This window comes from Alexandromys fortis, unplaced genomic scaffold, assembly GCF_014885135.2.
Source record: "Alexandromys fortis isolate MF-2015 unplaced genomic scaffold, M_Fortis_MF-2015_v1.1 scaffold_2_1_26212458, whole genome shotgun sequence".
In the NCBI taxonomy this organism is placed as follows: Eukaryota; Metazoa; Chordata; class Mammalia; order Rodentia; family Cricetidae; genus Alexandromys; species Alexandromys fortis.
This window is the reverse complement of record NW_026067930.1, coordinates 22299604-22320329: the sequence shown is the minus strand read 5'-3', so window position 1 is coordinate 22320329 and position 20726 is coordinate 22299604. Positions and strand designations below refer to the sequence as shown.

Below are 20726 nucleotides of genomic sequence, written 5' to 3'. Positions count from 1 at the left end.
TCTGAGGTACCAATATCAAGTACCTTTAAACTTACTTTTAAAAAGGTTAGCAGATACCAAACATATGAAGACATTCAGCCTATTAAATAAGAGGAACATTCATTGGAAAGGTGCCTAAGGATGAGGGACAGTTCCTTAAACTTTAAAGAAAGTCCCTGGACAATGTTTCCAAGGCCACAAAAGGACTAAGATAGCCTGAGTACCTAAAGCTGAGCCTTTACACCACACACCCAAGTCATGGTCATAAAGTAAATGTTGCACTAGGAAACTTACCTCCAAAACCAGCCAGAGGGTTATGTGGGAGAAACTTAAGATTTAAAATTAGTAAACAGGGAGTGGAGATGTAAGAGGAAAAAAGTATAGGAGTAACAGATGAAGCAAGGAGGTAAGAAAGAAGTGGGAACAAAATGAGGGAACATTAATAAGGAAAAAACTACAGCAAGTAAGCCTATGAACTGAGAAATTCAAGCATAGGAAGAAGTCTAGAGAAAAGATAGCAAGGGTTTGAATTAGCTTCACTTCAAATGCATTTTATAGAACTGCCTAAAATGTTGCCCTAAATATTCCGAGAATGTCCAATAGATGCTCAGCATTAAGAGCACTTGCTGCTTGTAAACCCCGAGTTTGTTTCTCAGCACCCACATCCCAAGACCCACAAGCATCTCAACTGGAGGTCTGAGGGATCCGATGCTCTCTCTCTCTCTCTCCTGGCCTCCATGGGCATCAGGCACACATGGGGCACACATGCATATATGCAGGCAAACACTCATATACATAATAAAAATCATTTTAAAAAATTAATAAACCTATTGGCAGGCTATGCTTGCAAGGTATATAAAACATAAGTCAACTTTGTGTTTGTACTTGAACCCTTTCTTCAAGAGGGCTCATAATAAATGAAAATGTTCCAAAATCTGAACAAACCCAAGTGTAAAACATTTCTGCCCCTAAGCATCTCAGGTGAAAGGTGTAACCCTGTAGTGAATCCTGAAGAAAAGGGCAGACAAGAACCTGAGTTTTTGTCTAGGAGTACTCAACTATTTCAACATATTTTTGACTTCTTAATAAAAGAAGGAAACATGAAAACAAATGAAGCTATTTTGGACAGAATTATAACAAATTTGTAAAGCCTGCGATGCCCTAAAACTCTAACTTTACGCGGCAATCAGATCTCTAAGCTTCTCACAGTCTTTTCTGGCCTTCACGGAGCAAAGAAACAGTATGTGCCGAATTACTGAAGCATGGCAAACCCTTTACATTTGGGGCTCGTTTAAGTTTAAACAAAACGTGAAGTCTGTAAATACTATAAAATGCAAGTCCCTACTTAAGGAACTTGCTTTCTTCACACCTCAGTAACTGGACTGAACTAGTTTATAAGATCCAGGAGAAGAGGACCATTTTTAATGTTACGTACACTAACCTGACATATAATCAATTCATCATTTCAGAAAAAGAAATGAGTGACTATTTTGGCAGTGTTGGGTAATAGCCTCAGGTCATGAGGAATTGTGTCAGGTTGTCTTTGGCAACAGCCCCGAGCTATAAAGTATTACTTAGCAAGCCCGGATTGATGACCCACACCTTTAATCCCAGTACTAGGGACACAGAGGCCAGTGGATTCTCTGTGAGTTAGAGGCCAGTCTGGTCTACAGAAGGACTTCCAGGACAGCCAGGGCTACATAGTAAGACCCTGTCAGAAATAAACAAACGATGCTTAGTCCTAGCCTGTTTAGTTCCACCACCTGCAGAGACAATATGCACTGGCAGCATAAGCAACTCACCCTGCCAAACCACACACACACACGCACACACACACAGACACACGCAAGCACACATGCGTGTGCACACACACTCACACATATGTGCACGTACATGCACAGCACACACATCCCCAAGCCTCTCTGAATGCACCAACCTTCATCCCAATTATTAACTCCCTTTTAAATACAGGAACTCCTTGAAGCAGCTCTCCTTCCCAGCCAAGCAGCCATTCTCCACTGCAGTGGACATGAAGAGGACAAATGATTTCTCTCTCTTCTCAGTAACAAGGCCAACCAAGAACCGCCCAGTCACACCCTGATTCTATGACAAGACCCCATCCCCCAGAGCCGTCTTGTCCACATGGACGCTCTTTCCCCATAACTGGAGCCTCCCTGAGGGCTGACACCCTAACTGTCTGCACTCCCTGAGTCACCCTTCTTTCCTTCCCCTGCAGTTCATTACCACTCATCCTCTGACGGATTATTCCTAAAAAGACAAACCTAGTCCTGTGAGTCTGACCAAAAGACAAATGCTAATCCCAACTTCTGCCCTCTGCAGTCTCAATCTCACCAAATGAGAGTTCGGTTACCTTCCCTAGACTAGTAGTTAGGTTTTACCATGGGCTCCTGGTCGGGGGACACAGATATTTACTAGCATTTGCAGATACCTTTCCAGGATGGGCTGAGGTCTTCGCAACCACAAGTAAGAGGGCACACAGTTCACACACTACTCTCTAAGATCAATCTTTTGCTTGCCCTCCTCCACACAGACAGGCAATGGCCTTGAGTTCCTCTCTTTGACTACCCAACCTGTCTCCAAATCCCCTGGAAATTCCACTTGTCTTACTGGCCCCAGTCCTCGGGGAAGTAGAGAGGATGAATAGGCCATAAATGTTTCCCGGCTTCACCTTTCCATACTTAAAAAGGCTCCCCTACAATTTCACTCCACATCTCTAGGTCTCACCAAGCTCAAGTTAGCCAGGCTTCAGTTTCCCAGCTCTCGCCATCAGAGAGGCAGACTGTATAGGACCAGAAACAAATTGTACCCACTTGACTCCCAAGCTGTCTCACCAAGTCCCTCCAACAAAGACTACTATACTAGTTTTTACTGCCCAGAGGTAACTGACTAGCCCTTATCCAACCTGGAAGCAACCTTAATGTACCCCTTCTACCACTGACATCACAGTCCCCCTCTAGCAGGATGCAGATGCCCCAAAACTATGACTCTTCCCCTTTTTCCTTTTCACCCTTTCAGAATTGGAATATGTTGGGTAATAGCCTTGAGTCATGAGGAACTACATCAGGCTGTATTAGGTTCTAAGCCAAAAAGAATGGCTTAGCCCCAGACTGACCATTCTATTCAGATCCACCTCCAGAAACAGTATGTCCAGGTAGTAAGCAACTCACCTTGCCAAAGTGTGACAGGGCAAGACACCATTTCTGGTCCTCCATCTTGTATTCTTACTGAGGCCATGTCAGGTTTAACTAGAATTTGATCTCCTTGATGGAGAATCCCAACTCTATTCTAGGAACCCATGGTCAACATGCCCTGGCTAACTTAGCTTAGCTTCTTGTGCAGAACCCCCTCTAGCTAACCACTTAGCTTCTGTTAAACTGCTTGCTTCTCTGAAAAAGCCCTTGCTGCAAGCCAGAACATGCTCTAACACTTGGTCTAAATGGGTGGTGCTATACTGAGGTCCTGAATACATGAGTGTAGTCCCAGCCAGCAAGAATAAAGACTTAACTGGCTATAGACTGTGTCTGAGTGTTCATTTCTGGTTGGTTCCCATAAGAAAACCTCAAAAATGCTGTAAGTTCTTGGTAGATACATACGTGCATGTATGCACAGATGTAAAGTTTTAATTACTGTGCCTAAGAGGTCTATAAAACAAAAATACTTCTAACCTGTAAGCCCCTTAAGGACATATACTTCCTGAAATGCTGGGGGCTATTGTTTATGGAAGATAACAAGACATGTGTTTTAACTCCCCTAAACAAGTTTGTTTGACCAAACTGCACTGGATGTGCTTGATTGTATGCAGGCAGAAAGTGTGCGGGCAGGAAGTACGTCAGAATGTATACTTGCCCCTGCGTGGTTGTAGGTGACAGGGAAGAAGTATGTTAGGATTTATGCTTGCTCCTGATTGGACCTTACAGGAAATACGGTATCTTATAGTTTTTGCTTTATAAGCCTCTGCAAAATGTGACTTGTAGTCATTTTATAGGAGCCAGAGTCTATTATCCTGGCCAGTATTTAATTAAAACTTGCTTCAAATTTGGCTCAAAAAATTGTGGTAGTGGTAACAGTATGTTCCTCAGCCTCTCTAAATGAGTTTAACTTTCATCCTGTGGAAAGGTTGGGGTCAGGCCCATCACTGTCTCAATAAAGCAGTCGTCCGCTTCTCTGCTTTATTTTTCTTACAAACATCAACTTAGGTAAGCTCTTTATGGCATCTTTTCACTTCGAGGCATATGAAAATTTTACTTTTAAGCATATACTAGTACCTGGAGAAATCATATAAGATCTATTTGCCTCCAAGTCCTTCTTTAAAATAAAGAAGCTAAGGGTCTGAGAACGTAGCTTGGTGGTGGACTTTGCCTGGCACACGGGAGGCACCGACACAAGAAACTTATATTTGTTATGCTACTTTCTAGATTTTATAGCTGAAAGATAGCCCCATGATAGCATATTCTGTATGCTGTGAATATGTGTTGCTTTTATTGGTTGATAAATAAAACTGCTTTGGCCTATGGCAAGGCAGAATATAGCTAGGCAGGAAATCCACGCAGAGATGTAGGTAAAGCAGGGGGACTGAGGAAGAAGCTGGCAAGCTGCTGGAACAAGATGTACTAGAGAACAGGTAACACCACAAAGGCACACGGCAATACACAGATTATTAGAAATGGCCTGATTTATATGTACAGTTAGCCAGCAATAGCCTAAGTCATTGGCCAAGCAATTATAATTACTATTAAGCCTCTAAATGATTATTTTATAGCCAGCTGCAGGGAGCAGTAGGCTGGAGAGAATCAGTCCAGTGAGACCGTCGGAACACAGAAAACTTTCAGCTACAGCCCCAAGCTATGAAGAATTGCTTGACCCACTTAGTTTCCCAGCCTGACCACTTAGTTCCACCCCAGAAACAGTATGTCCAGGTAGCACAAGCAACTCTCCTTGCCAAACCACAAAAAAGGCTGTAACTTCCTAGGAGATACAGACATATGTTACGGGAAGTCCTTCCGCCCCTCCAACCAATAGCTGCTGTGATACCAGCCCATTGGGGCATGGTCTCTCTCCCTTTAAAAAAGCGGCTATTTCCTCTGCTAGCTCTCTTCACTTCCTGCTCCTCCGGAGACTAGACTCCCTTCCTGGTTGTGCAGATGGCTGTTGTGATCTGTAAGTTTTTTCCCCATTAAATAAATAACACCCTATTAATCATAACTCCAAACTGGTGTGGCCTTGTTCGTGACTTACGCCTTCAGACATACATAACATTTTATCATAGACTTGAGTCAGAACAGACTTCATTTGATTCTCCGTTTTGTTGCCCCATACTAGGGGTGCTACCTAAGTTCTGAGTCTCTGTTTCCTAAAACACATAAAATGGGGATGAACACTCACTTCTAAAGAGGATGGTGAACATGTGCATAAAGTACACAGATGTGGCTAACAGATGTTGCTTCTTTGTCTTGTCAGTCTGGGCAGCAACCAAAACAACAGAGCGGGAATAAAACTCTTGTTAAGTGGGAACACATCAGAACTTTATGACCTCTTTGTTCATATTAAGAATACAGACACACTCACTTCTGGCAAAGTTGATTGAAAAGAACTTTAGGAGAAAGGGGTCCTTTTTCCGCCTCCTTCATGCTGTGAAGAAACAGGAACAAGGCTGAAGTCAATGGTCCAGGGCTTGAAAGTTCCACCACTAACGGATCCTTTGAAAACATGATCAATGCTTTGTCAGAAATACATAATTTTAAAACAAAATATTATCAAGAATCTTAAAGCTATACTTTATGTAACTCATAGTAACTAAATTGTCTCAAGTGTATTAACTTTTAGTCCTTCATATATAAAATATTTAAAAAGAGAAAATAGGATTAAATGCTGTAAGAGACTGAGTCACTCAATCTGACCATATTGCAGTTGGAACAATGGACCCCAAAGAACTAGGAATTTCCCCGTAATCTCATGCTGGGAAACGGGACCTGTGTCAGCCAGATGGGAAAATTGATTTTACACAGTTCTAATTCCTTGCCAGACCACTTAACAGGATGGGACTGAAGCCCTTGCGTATCCTAGGTCTTCTATTTACACTCTCCTCACTTCAGAACCCCAAAGATGGACACAAGAGTTTGCTGGATCTCTTTGGTCCTTCTTCCCAAATGTGGTCATACTGAATAACTTTTTTTTCCTCCTTTCCATTTTCACTTGGCTCTTTTTTATTTGGTGTATTGAGAAGGACAACTAGTTGGACCTGATATGGAACACAAGTTGTGATTCCCAGGTTGCTAACAATGCCTTGCTTAAAAAAACAAAACAAAAAACCAGTATTTTCAATATCTTTTGCCTTTTACTTAATCGCAAGCCTGGTGAAATCATCAATCCTCAGTTGTTTTGACCTGCAACTTTTTTCTACAAGCAAAATTATGTATCTGCTTGGTATTTGTACAAATTCACAAATAAACACAAATTATATTTACTAGAACTTTACTTTACTGTTGGGTCTCATTTGTTAGAGACAAACGGCTAACCGAGGTGCCTGTCAACAACATATCAGACAGGATGCTGGCCAGCTCTCCCAGCACCACTCAGTACCTGTGCCTCCTCCTGGCACTTTTCACTCTACCCCCTACCCTAAACCTCTCCCTCCCAGGGGCTGGGTTTCCACTTCCTGTGGCTCTTCACCTCTTGGTTAAGCCACCTTAGTCAGCAGCTCCTCTCCTGCTCTCTTTCCCCACCTCAAGGTCTGGTTTAGTCTGTTGGTCATGATCAGCCTGGACTCTGTCTGCATTCTCCCTTACAAAATTCTTCTCCATACTTTAGAAGTCATGTTTTCCTCCTTTTATTTCATTTTTTAAAATTCTAATACTTTCCCCCTTTTACTAATAAAGGAAGGGATGGGGAATTACACGACAGAATGGTATGTTACTTCTTTTAAAGGAGATACAAAGCTCAGTAAATAGCAACTGTGTTAAGGACTAACCCATTTTAGGTCTTTTTCCCCCACCAAGCTTTGCTCTCTTGTTAATCCCTCTCGGCCTCCTGGGAGGTGTGATCCAGAACACTGGACCACACTTCCTAAACTGCTCTCACAAGCTAGCTGTGAACCACACTCTGTCTTCCTGTAACTACTTGCATCATGTGCACATACATACGAAACAATTACTTTTCTATTTTATTTGTGTGGTGTTAGAGACTGAACACATGCTAAGCAAGCACTCACTCACCTTTGAGCTATATACCCAGCCCTGTATTTAAAAAAAAATCAGTTCTGAAGTCTTGCTCAGCTCCCAAGCACACCTGTAACTTAGCCTCTGAAGTACCTAGAATCCCATACAGGAGCAATCACACCCTATGCCTTTTTTATTTATTTTTTTAAGATAAACACAGGGTCTCAGCATGCTGGCTAGGCTGCCTTGAACTGCTGGAACTTGCTTCAGCCTAATTGCCTGGGACTACAAACACAAACACTACACTTGCTCTCCATAACTACTTCTGGCTACTAGTGTCAGCCCTTTCTGGCACAAAGCCATCCAAAATATACATACAATTAAATAAAGTAAGGCAACTACTTATTGTCCTGAGGTAGAAGTTCTCACTATGACGGGTGTGTCAGTAAGGGGTGGTGTAAGAACCTATACAACTTTGGACTTTGGTTAGCTCCGGCACAGAATCTAAAGAAAAGAGGATTTCCTCTAGACAGATGCCATCAGCAGACAGGAATTCTACCACTGACTATCTCGGTCTAATCCACAGAGAGCTAGAGAGGACTCAGGTAGGCCTGCTACAGTGGCTGCCATTCACTCTCATGTTACCCAACGTGGGTATTACGTATTGGGTTTTCTTTTCTTTTTCTTTCTTTTTTTTTCAAGACAGGGTTTTGCTGTAGCTATGGAGCCTGTCCTGGAACTAGTTCTTGTAGACCAGGCTGGCCTTGAACTCAGAGATTCGCCTGCCTCTGCCTCCCAAGTGCTAGGATTAAAGGCATGCGCCATTACTACCCAGCTGGGTGTTGGGTTTTCTAAATGGCAGAGTAAACTTGATAGATAAATTACAAAATGGCCTTACTTTGTTCTTTTTTTGTCCCAGTCTCGGAGACCTAGCGCGAGGTTGCCTGACTGTGGGCCTGAGTAACATGGTCTGACTTTGGGTATTTTAGGCCAGCTTCTGAATGCCAGTGATTGCTCTTCTTGTTATTCTCTTCCTTTCTCATTAGCTTAAAATCCCATCATCAGCCTAGACTTCAACTCCCTTTCCCAGAAGAGCCCGTGAGAAGGCTGCATGGCAGGTGAAGGCACTGCCATCAGGCCCGATGGCCTGAACTCAATCCTCAGGAGCCACACTGGAAAACACAAATCCCCCAAGTTACCCTCTGACCTGCACCTGTGTCATGGCACACATACATACACACCAAATAACTAAACTATTAATAAAAATACTTTAAACCTAGCCAGGCGGTGGTGGCACACACCTTTAATCTCAGCACTCGGGAGGCAGAGGCAGGCGGATCTCTGTGAGTTTGAGGCCTACACGGTGAGTTCAATAACAGCCAGGAATACACAGTGATACCCAGAATCAAGTAAACAAACAAACAAAAAGAAAGAAATTAAACCTTCAGATATTAAATATTTAAATCTAAGTTTAAATAACAGCGACAACAATAAATCCTAAATTTAAATAAACATTACTGTTAGCTACAAGACTCCTAGGTGTTTTGTTCAATAAAAGTTCTGACTTGTTTTCTCTAGTATCTGCAAATAAAAATTGCCTCAATATCTATTTTTTGATTCACAATATTTCTGAACTATAGCATACCTTAAAGTTACAATTTCTGAAAACTTTATCTGATTATTTTTACAATACTTTTGAATTATGTTTTAAAGCCCTCAGACTACAGTCCCATTTGGTAGCTTAGAGAAACAGAAAAGAAATATTTTGACAACAGGCTATTATGTTTCTGTAGCTGTTGTACTTGTTACTCACCAGCTGTGGAGCTGACGAAAGAGAGATCTTGAGTTTGGTGCCGTCCTCTTTTATCTCATTCATCAGTTCAAAGAGAATGTGAGTCTGAGCCAAGTTCTAAACAATAGAGAGTCAAGCCTCCGTTCAGTTAGTGTGGTCCTGATGTGATGACGTTAGTGTGTGGTCCTGATGTGATGACGCGATGGTCAGTGTTCAGTTAGTGTGGTCCTGATGTTATGACGTTAGTGTGTGGTCCTGATGTGATGACGCGATGGTCAGTGTTCAGTTAGTGTGGTCCTGATGTGATGACGTTAGTGTGTGGTCCTGATGTGATGACGTGAATGGTCAGTGTTCAGTTAGTGTGATCCTGATGTGATGACGTTAGTATGTGGTCCTGATATGATGACACAATGGTCAGTTAGTGTGGTCCTGATGTGATAACGTGATGGTCAATGTTCAGTTAGTGTGATCCTGATGTGATGACGTTAGTGTGTGGTCCTGATATGATGACGTGATGGTCAGTGCTTTAGTGTGGTCCTGATGTGATGATGTGATGGTCAGTGTTCAGTTAGTGTGGTCCTGATGTAATGACGTGATGGTCAGTGTTCAGTTAGTGTGTGGTCCTGATGTGATGACGTGATGGTCAGTTAGTGTGGTCCTGATGTGATGATGCGAACGGTCAGTGTTCAGTTAGTGTGTGGTAATGATGGTAATGACATGAAATGTTCTCAGTGTGTGGTTCTGATGTGATGATGTGAATACTCTCAAAGATTCCAATCTTATTCAGCACAACAAAAGATGTCCACTTAAAATCTTAAAGATTTAATTGACTACAATGTTTTCTGTCAGTATGACACTACAGGACAATAGACTTCCATACATACGATAATGACTAACAACTACCCCAAACAAAGAAAAACAGAAAGAACTTTCTAGAATAACATTTAACAGTTATTGGACAGTCTCCACTACAATGTATCTATGCTCATACTAACTAGTTCGAATAATTGTTTACAGTGTACAGATCATTCTGATGACTTACCTGAATGACTGCATTAAAAAAGCAAGTGTTTCCTAGATTTGTAATTCCTTTAACAGATGGCACACAGCTGCCTTTTCTTCCCTTCTTTATTTCACCTGCTTCACGTTTTTCTTCACAGAGTTTTATGATTCTAGAAAGTGCACCTGTGAAACATACATAAGTTACAGAAAACTTACATTGAGATATGAAATTAAATGTGTCACTTAATAATTTAGATATATCATTTAAGATCAAGTAAGACTGAATCTTTGAATTTAGTGTTCTGAACGACAAGACCACAAACTCAGTATCTTTGGTTTTATATTTTACTGCTATTGAATTGAACTCGTTTTCATGTAGATATCTGTACCTTTACATGGCATTACAGATTAATTTCCTGATGCATTTAAAAGCTTAAAGGGAACTAGGTGAAAACAGGCAGAAAAGACCTTCCTTATAAACACAGTTCCCCACAGGAAAAGAAATGAGTGCCTGAAGACAAGCTATTCTAAGCCTCGGGAAGGAAAAATGAGAAATGAGTTATGAAATTGTTGTTGTGTCAAAGGATACATAAGGGTTCACAATGGTAATGAACACTTGGGTCATGGGAAGTGGACGTAGGGCCATCAGAGATTCAAGCTACAAACAGAGTTTAATTCAGCCTGGGCTATGGACAAACAAACCATTGGCTTCTGGCTGCATGGCACATCAGTCCAAGGTGTACAATTTGAACATCAAAGTAAACAAGAGTAGTAAAATAGATGATAACAGAATGAAGACATATTAGTAATAACTTTTATTATAAGATGAAATGGTGAGAAGAATTTTTTAACTTAAAAACATTTTAATGTGTGTTGGTATTTTGCCTACATGTATGCACTGTACTCAAGCCTGATGCCCGCAAAGGCCAAAGAGGGCATTAGGTGTCTGGGAATGGAGTTAGAGATGGTTCTGAGCCACCATGTGGGTCAGGGAAAGTCAAACCCAGGTCCTCTGAAAGAGCAACAAGTGCTCCTAACGGCTCAGCCATCTCTTAGCTCCACAAGGGAAAATTTTTCTTTCGTTTTGAGACAGGTCTCACTATGTAGTCCTGGCTGTCCTGGAAATCACTCTGTAGAGCAGGCTAGTTTTAAATTCACAGAGATCTGCCCGCCTCTGTCTCCTGAGTACTGGGACTAAAGAAAAGCATCATTACACCATGCTCAGAGGGAAAACTTCTGATGAAAAGCCAACAAAGAGTTAACAGAAGATAGAACCAGGTAGGAAACTACCATCTTACAGTGATGTCATTTGGTAAAATTGGCAACTTTCTATAGGTTTGAAATTTTTTTTTTTTTTTTTTTTTTTTTTCAAGACAGGGTTTCTCTGTGGTTTTGGAGCCTGTCCTGGAACTAGCTCTTGTAGACCAGGCTGGTCTCGAACTCACAAAGATCCACCTGCCTCTGCCTCCCGAGTGCTGGGATTAAAGGCGTGCGCCACCACCGCCGGGCTCTAGGTTTGAAAATTTAAAAGTTAATGGGATCACAGTATACTACAAAAAGTAAAATATCAAGCCTTGTAACTGATAATTCAGATAACTAGTATAGATATGAAAATTGCATTTGATTTTTATTTGTTTTTGAAATAGGGTCTGTATAGCTCTAGAGACAGGATCTATGTAGCTGTGGTTGGCCTAGAACTTGCTAAGTAGATGAGGTGGTTTTGAACTTGCCTGAGCCTCCCTTGGGTTGGAATTAAAGGTATGTAACACCACGCCCAGTTGAAAACTGTATTATTAGTTTGTGTCCAATGACTATGTCAGAATGAAGAAAAGTTTCTAACATTTACAAACTGACATGTCGATCATATCTACGTAATAGATTACTGTGACTCAAAATCATCATACAGGGCCCTGTGAATGTAGCTTACTTCATGGACTGTTTGCCTAGCATAGAGGAAGCCCTAGGCTCATTCCCTATACCACAGAGCACCAGGCTGGAGGCAAATGCTTGTAATTCCAACACTTGGGAAATAGAAGCAGGAAAATCCAGAAATTCAAGGTCATCCTCGACAACACAGCGAGTCTGAGACCAAAGCGGGATTATAAAACCCTGTTGTAAAAAACAAACAAACAAACAAACAAACAAACAAACAAAAACACTTACTCATCCCTTGATGTACCCACAGTAGACCACACTTCTAGGACTCCTAGAACACAAATACTCGTCTTTCAAATACAAATAAAAAGGCTAGATTTTACTAGTGTTGCTGTCTGATCTTGTGGATATTCACTGATAATGGACTCTTATTTATTTTATTCACATATATTAATTTTATATAATGAGTTTTGTTGTGACATTTTCATGTATCTGTTTTTGTTCTCCCCGTCCTCCTCGTCTCGTAACCTTGCTCATCCCTGCGTCCCAGTCAATCCCATTTCTACGTCACGTGTTGTCAGAGGTGCTGTTTGGTGACCCATTTTTCAATGTTCCTTACAAGATCCCAGCTGAGGGATCATTTACAAAAGTGATGGCTACTTACGAGTGGATGTGCCACTACATGTCTCTGGGTCAGGTGTGGTGGCACATGCCTTTAGGTCCAGCACTGTCTCACACAGGACATAGCAGTAATATTCCAATTATAAATCCACCTCTTTACACCCTAAATTCACATCAATGACCCATGTTCAAAGAAAACAACTATAAAAGATAGTCGGTTAAGATTCTTACAGATTTGGGTGTATGCAGCTCTGAACAAATGAATCCTCAAAAGATTTTCCTTTCTTTAACATTCTTAATAAGTGCTGTTCTGTTATGTAACATATCTGAGACGGGGGCTCATGTAGCTCACCCGGGTGGGATCCTCCTGCTTCCCCTCCAGCTTTCAGGATTTCAATTATCAACATGCCAGGTTTTCTTAAGTGTTGGGGACTGAACGCAGGACTCTTACATCCTAGTCAAGCACTCTATCAACTGAACTACATACCAGCCCTGTTCTTTGAACTTTTCACACAAAAAAACAATGGTTGGGAGAAATAAGTTACAGACAGTAACTACACAGAGATAAATAATACAGAAATCCACTTGGAAAAAATAGTCCTAGAAATAAGTAACATTAGATTATTTTCGATATTCGCTTTATGTATCTCTGTACCTCATTCATCCATCACTTTTTAAAACATCTGGGATGACATCCCAAAGTAAACAATGTTCATAAGACCATCTGGACAAAACTGCAGGCAAGAAAAAAAAGCATAAACATATGGAAAACCAGATTCCTCTTCCCTTCAGCAGGAAGGAATGGCAAATGTCAAATCTGGAGACAGCCACGCTTCACTGTGCGATGCTTTGCAGCACCACCTGGCTCTCCATGCACAGCCACCAAATATGGACAGCGCTGCCAGAAAGAACATGCCCAGAGGGCAGCAGCAATAAACACAGTGGATTTCACGGTTAAATAGCCACTTCACACAAGTGGCAAGGGTCTGTCTGCTCACTTTTGCGGTAAGTCTATGAGAAAATAGCCAGGATGTAACAATGCTGTTAGGCTTGGGCGTTAAATACATCAGAGAATTTAACCAGAAAACACAGCAGTATTTTCTGAAAGCTACTTTTTTATTTAAAAAATAAATAAATAAAAAATAGGAAAATTTTTAGAATACAGTCAGTTTATGGAATGCCTACAGTCTTCTAGGTATCATATGAACCACTATTTATATTATATAGAATACTTACGATTTATGACCAGAAAATATAGAGCTGGTACTGAAAGCCTCGAGTTTATAGTGTTATCTCAGCAGAACTTTCAGGACCTACATTTTGCGGATCTATTCACTAATGAACTGTCTGCAGAGATCCAAGATTCTAGTTTAAAATGGGGTGTGTGTGTGTGTCTGAATTAGTCAAATATTAAACACCTAAAGGTATGTGTGTTTTTGCTGCAATGTCTTATTTATGAGCTGTTGGGGCCTGGGCCCCATGTTTCAACCCCTAGGCAAATAGCACGCTAGGAAATGAGCCGTGCCATGGTCCTTCTACCTCCTCTATAAACACAGAACCAAATAGCCTAAAGACTGAACTCTAAGATTTTTTTTGAATGTTTTATAATGAAAATTGCAAATCTGCTCCAAAAAATAATAACTTAAAAGATCATACAAATTTTTTATTACTGTTCATTTTTACCTTGTTTAACCCACAATTAAAACAAATGATACCGATTATTAGAAAGAGTAAGTCTAGTATTTCAAGGTTATTTTATTTTAAAAGCAAATTCTAGCTATACTAGCATATATTCCTTCACATTAACAGAACTATATAGAATGAGAATGCAAAGAACAGACTTCAGCCATTCTAGTTTTCTTATTTGCTTGTTTTGGTTGCTGTGTTGGGTGCTGAACCATATGAGCCCAGGCCTCCTCTAGCAACACGCATGTCTTCACAGAGACAGGGTTTCTCTGTGTGGTGGGCCTGGCTGTCCTGAACTGACAGTAGATCTGAACTTATTGTTCAGAATGGGAGACCTGAAGTTACAGAGATTCGCCTCCTGAGAGCTGGGATTAAAGGCTTGTGCTGCCACAACCCACAGGACAAACCTTCGCTTTTGTTTTGTCCTTCACACTGGGCTTCTCTGTGTAGCCCTGTCTTCTTACAGCTCTTTTAATAATTCCTTACCTTACCTTGGAAGCCTAAAGTCTACATACACAAAGAGTAATTTGAGCAAGCCAGGGGGAGCAAGCCAGTAAGCAACACCCCTCCATGGCCTGTGCAATGGCTCCTGCCTCCAGGATCCTTCCCTGCTTGAATTCCTGCCTCACTACTGTGGGTGATGAACTGTTCTATTGAATTGTGGGTAAAACAAACCCTTCCCTCTGTAAGTTGCTTTTAGTCATGATGTTTTCTCACAGCAACAGTAACCCTAACATAGACAAACTGGTACCAGGATCACGGGGTATGGTTGTGACAGACCTAACCATGTTGCTTTGGGAGGACTGTGGAAGGATTTTGGAAATTTGGACTAGAAAAGCCATTGAGTGTTGAGAGTTCAGTGGGCTGTTCTGTAGGAGCTTGGAACATAAGAGCCTTGAACACAGTTGAAGACCAGACTGGCCTCAAACTCATAGAGATCCGCCTGTCTCTGCATCCCAACCCAATTGCTGGGATTAAAGGCATGCGCCACCACCGCTAGGCTTAGGTCACAGTATTTTAATCCTCAGCTTTGGAACCTAATCACACCATTTAATACCGGTCCATTTTAAAAACAAAAAATATACGGGTTGGGGGATGACATAAAAACACTTTCTAAACTGGATGGTGGTGGTATACACCTTTAATCCCGGCATGTGGGAGGCAGAGATAGGAGGATCTCTGTGAGTCTGAGGTCAGTCTGGTCTACAAGAGCTAGTTTCAGGACAGCTAGGACTGTCTCAAAACAAAACAAAACTTTCTAAAACAAATATACTTCAGGTCTTTGGTACCCCAAGAAGTATTAGTGTAATGAACTCAACATGATATACATGATTTTCTTTAATTCTAATAAAATAGCACTGAGCCAGTACTGACATTTTGAGCTAAATTTCTCTAGAAAGAGCATGGAACTTTCAATCTTCTGTGTAGTTAACAAAAATCAAATCAATATTCTTCAGTATTCCATTAGGAATTCCTGCATTTGGTGTTTGTACAATATTCTAGTGTCTACTGAAGTTTAATGAACTTTTCAGAGTACATGGGTCAGTTTTTAAAAAATTGTAATCAGATTTTAGGTTGAAAGCAAAATGCAGCCACACACCCTGCCCCCGCACACTCAAAATCTCTCCATTACCCACATCCGCCACCAAGATGGTTCATTTGTTAGAAATGATGAAGCTACATTGACACTTGATTATAAGCCAGCATTCATAGCTCACATTAAGTTTCCTCTTGGTGGTGGATACTCCTCTCAGCTGGACAAATACATAATGACAGATAGCCGCCCGTTTCCTGTGGGATAGTCCCTTGGCCCTAAAAGCCCCCTGCGCTTTGTTCCTCCCTCCCAGCAGGCTCTGCCAACTTTATCCCTTCTATTGTTTCCAGGTCTTTGGTTTACCTCTTAACATCGTTCTGGTTGGATCCTGCAAGGATATATTTTGCCACTTTTCAATTTTGTGTTTTATATGACCTTTTCACTCTGCATATGACAAGGGTGAGCTTGCCCCCACCATACACACAAATTCTAACATCAGATGTGAACTCTACACAGCTGTAAGCATTCTTCTGGGAACCTGCACTGGATTCATCTCAATTGCTTAATGCAATTACCTAAACCAGTCATGTAGTACTAATGCTAATTTGCCCATTTCTACAGCTGAAAGAAGTTCTAAGAAAAACTGTTTTTACAATTCCCCTACTTTCAAAGTGAATAATAACTAATTCCTAGTTAATCATCAGCCTTAGAAACATGCACTTATGTAGTCATATGATAAATGTCATCGATAATAGCTGGAATATCCACTTCTACCTGTCTTATATTGAGTCAAATAACCTGTCTAAAATACAACTCTGACCATTCACTTCTCCACTGAAAACAGTGGTTCTTCACTGTCCTAAGGACAGAGTCTTTAAGTAGGAGGCCCTTAAACATCTTCTTCTACTTTGATCTCACCTCTCACCATCTTCAGCGCCACCAAACCCATTCTTTCTACTCTATAGAAACCCTCACCAGCAACCTGTTTCTTCTGCCTCAAACACACACCCTTTCTCTTTTTGCCATACTATAATTAAATAACTTTCCACTCTTGGCTTTCTGCCTGGCTCCCTCAAACATTTTTTAAAAGTGCAAACAGGCAGTGACATCAAAATTGTGAGATTTAGCCAGGCGGTGGTAGTGCACGCCTTTAATCCCAGCACTCAGGAGGCAGAGGCAGGCGGATCTCTGTGAGTTCGAGGCCAGCCTGGTCTACAAAGAGTTCCAGGACAGGCTCCAAAGCTACAGAGAAACCCTGTCTCGAAAAACCAAAAAAAAAAAAAAAAAAAAAAAAAAAATCGTGAGACTCAAAGAGCTCCTTGTCTTTAGAGGTGCATGGGGAACTGGCCTAGATTTCCTCTAAGTAACAATAAAAGTGTTACAAAGGAGGCCTTGCCCAAAACCACAGAGAAACCCTGTCTCGAAAAACCAAAAAAGAAAAGGAGGCCTTGCATAACTGAAGTGCGCTTGCGGAGCCGGTACTGGCTTTCTTCTCGGTGATTATTTTCTTAGGACAAAACTATAAAGTTTTTTTAATATCATACACAAAGAATGACAAGAACTGAGGAACTCTGGGAGCGGGAGGAGGTCCTCCCCAGGGAAGAACACACCAACTGGCTGTCCAGTGCCAAATGGTCAGCCCTGAAAACACACACAAGTATCCTTATATGGCTTCAAAAGGTTGTATTTGGGAATATATATGGTATATACAAATACATATATGCATTCAGTAACAACTCATGAAAGAAAGTAGCCATGAATTTGAAGGGGAGTAGGGAGGGTTTGGAGGGAGAAATGTTGTAACTAATATACAATGTTAAAAACAGACAAAAAAGAAAAAATACCACTCGTTTTCTCCTACCCAAGCACATAACCTTTTGAATTATGAGATGTGGCTTTTTACTGTATAGAGACTTCACAATTATTATTTAATAACTGCATGATCAGAGGTACCATCCTTCCAAGTTCTTCCTTAACAGCCATTCTCACATTTTTTCCCAAAGTATTTTCTTAAAACACATTGAAACTTCATACAGGTGTATGACAGATTTCTTCCAAAAAGCCATGGGATCTCATTCAAAACCAAATCTACTGAGAAACAACGTAGCTGGAACTTTTGGAAACCATGAATTCAAAACTGTCTCATTGTGAATGACTGCTTACTTTCAAACTATCTCCAAGTCCCATTTCCTAGGTGCAACTCAAGGTTCCTGAAACATAACTAAGGATTAGTCTCCCACCACCTCTGGCCACAATCCATCCTTTGAGAGATCAGCGGAAAACTGTGACCATCCATTACCGCTTTCCTTTCGAATGAACACACCTGCTTATGAGCACCTGGAGGGCTCTGAACACCAACTACAACTCCCACTAAAGTCTTGTTATTGTCTTTTAAAAAATTATTTGTCACTAATTTTTTAATATGTATGAGTGCTTTGCTTCATATATGTGCACCACATGAGTGCAGTGCCTGCAGAGGCCAAAAGAAGGCATCAGCTCTCCTGGAACTAGAGTAACAAGATAGTTGTGATCTGTCATATAGGTGCTGGAACCAAACCCAGTTCCTCTGCAGAAGCAGTCAGTGCTCTTCACTGCCGGGCATCCCTCCATTCCTTCCCCATCCTAAGGATCAGATTTGCTACCCATCGGACTCTAAAGTAGCCCAGGAAAAAGCAACCACGTGCTAAGGGTAAAAATGAGGTCACACAGATAGTGACTGACAGGTCTGAATGCCAGGCCCCTGACTCAGAGCTCATGTTCTGCTGTGGTCTGAGTACCACAGTGGTTTGAAGGGGAACGGCCCACACAGGCTCAGATATTTGAACACTTGTTCCCAGTGATTGGCACTGTGGAAGTGAGGCAGAGTCACTGGAGGACGTCTGTCAGCGGGGGTAGGCTTTGAGAGCTCACAGCACGGCCCCACTTCCGTTTCATTCTCTACTTTGAGTCTGCAGTGGAAGATGTGATCTCTGGTTCCTGATCTTGCCAGTCGCGTCAATGCTTCCTTCCCCGTGATGGACTCCTTCCCCTCTGAAACCATAAACCAAGATAAACTCTTTCTTCCCTAAGCTGCTTTTGGTCATGGCATTCTATCACAACATCAGAAAAATAACTATCCAAATGAAACTCTCACCGAACTCTCGAGCACCTGGCTTGTACCCATTCGTGTTGCTATTTGTGATTGGCCAGTAACAGAAACTTTAGTAGGGAAGTAGGCCACTGTGAACATGTCCTTGTGGGCTGTATCTTGCCCTGTTTCCTCCTGACTCACTCCCTCTTTCTTTCTGCTTGCCAGTCACCATGAGGCAGACAACTTTGCTGTGGCACACACTTATACTACAATGATGTTCTGACTCAAAAAAAAAAAAAAGGGGCCAGGTGTTGGAGCTTTGGTGGCATCCACCTTTAATCCCAAGCACTAGGGAGGCAGAGGCAGGCAGACCTCTGTGAGTTCGAGGCCAGCCTGGTCTACAGAACCAGTTCCAGGACAGCCAAAGCTATACAGAGAAACCCTGTCTTGAAAACAAAAAAACTTACAATGATGTTCTGACTCAACATAGGTTCATAGCAATGGAACAAGCTGATTATAGACAAAACCTCTGACATCTTAAGACAATAGGGGAGCAAAATAAATCCTTCCCGTAACTTGCTTCTCTCAGGGTTTTGTTGTTGTTGGTTTGGTTTGGTTTTTCAAGACTGGGTCTCGCTATGTAGGTCTGCCTGTCCTGCCACTCTCTCTCTAGACCAAGCTGACCTCGACCACAGAGATCTGCCTGCCTCTGCCTCCCAAGTTCTGGGATTAAAGGTGTGCGCCACTGCCCAGCTCTCTCGGCTTTTGTCACAGCAGTGAAAAACTAACATAGTCTCTTCCTAATATTCTTCCTGCAATTGAGTATTCAAGATATCTGAATAACTGGATGGCTTTATTCTTAACCTTAGGGAACTTAATTAAGAAATGCAGAAAACCATAGTTTCCTCTTCCCTGCTGGCATCAAATGACTGCATGTGCCCTCACGGCGACAGAGCAAATGCACTGTGCAGTTCTAAGAGACAGCACTTGGGCCGACTTCAGGTGCTGAAGCACTCGAGGTCTTTCGCCACATCACCCTGGTCCCTTGTGTCGGCAGACTTGGAGCCATGACTGGCATACCTGAGAGAAAGTAGGAATCCCACAAATGCCTGTGGAATACGTTAAACAGAGAAGCAATAATATGATTTCTTTGGCTGTCCAGAAGCCTGGGCTTCTACTTCCTCCTCCTCTGGTTTTATCACAACCGCCTCTGCAGAGAGACAGGAAGCTAACAAGGACAACTACATACTGGAACACAATAGGAAACTATGGGGGTTGTGTGGTTGTTGTTGTTTGTTTTTGTCTTGTACAACAACTAAAGGGCTGAGGGTATCGCTTAGTGGTAGACTGTTTTCCTATCCTGTACAAGGCCCTGGGATTAAACCCCAGCCTTTTTATCATAACTATGTTTTCATAAACCCTTTCAGTTGCTGGTGCTACATTCCAAGTAGTTCATTTATTCAAAGGCATCTCAAGAACCAACGAGGTAACTCAGGGGGTAACAGAACATGCTGCCAGGCCTGATGACATAGTCTGGTCCCCAGGATCCACATAAGGAATAGCCAATTTTCACAGGTTTCCCTCTGGCCTCCACACAGGTGCCCTGAAATGTGTACCCATAAATACACTGACTCTCCTCCCTCCATGAGGGTCCCAGAGACTAAACTCAAAAGTATCAGTCTTGGCAGAAAGCACCTTTACCCACTGAGCCATCTTACAGGCCCAAATAAATGTAAACCTTTAAAAATTTAAAAATTGGGGCCAGTGGGTTAAAACAGGTCTCACTGAACATAGCGGACAATGAGGACTACTGAGACCTCAAGAACAATGGCAATGGGTTTTTGATCCTACTGCATGTATTGGCTTTGTGGGAGCCTAGGCAGTTTGGATGCTCACCTTACGATACCTGGATGGAGGAGGGTGGTCCTTGGACTTCCCACAGGGCAGAGAACCCTGATTGCTCTTTGGGCTGACGAGGGAGGGGGACTTGAT

The 20726-nt window shown here is 41.8% G+C and overlaps 2 protein-coding genes across 3 annotated transcripts in view; both read right to left on the bottom strand.

Moving 5' to 3' along the window:
- The window catches only part of LOC126503444 (ubiquitin carboxyl-terminal hydrolase 45-like), a 35409-nt gene extending 29713 nt beyond the window's left edge, over positions 1-5696 (bottom strand). For both annotated transcript variants that reach the window (XM_050145140.1, XM_050145141.1), the window contains exon 1: positions 5566-5696. The gene's annotated coding sequence lies outside the window, so the exon portion shown is untranslated. The remainder of the gene's footprint in view (positions 1-5565) is intronic.
- The window catches only part of LOC126503506 (ubiquitin carboxyl-terminal hydrolase 45-like), a 27126-nt gene continuing 11961 nt past the window's right edge, over positions 5562-20726 (bottom strand). The window contains exons 3-6 of the mRNA XM_050145225.1: positions 18442-18694; positions 9989-10337; positions 8968-9063; positions 5562-5696 (exon numbers count right to left, since the gene is read on the bottom strand). Coding sequence (XP_050001182.1) covers positions 5562-5696; positions 8968-9063; positions 9989-10337; positions 18442-18694 — 833 coding nt within the window. The remainder of the gene's footprint in view (positions 5697-8967; positions 9064-9988; positions 10338-18441; positions 18695-20726) is intronic.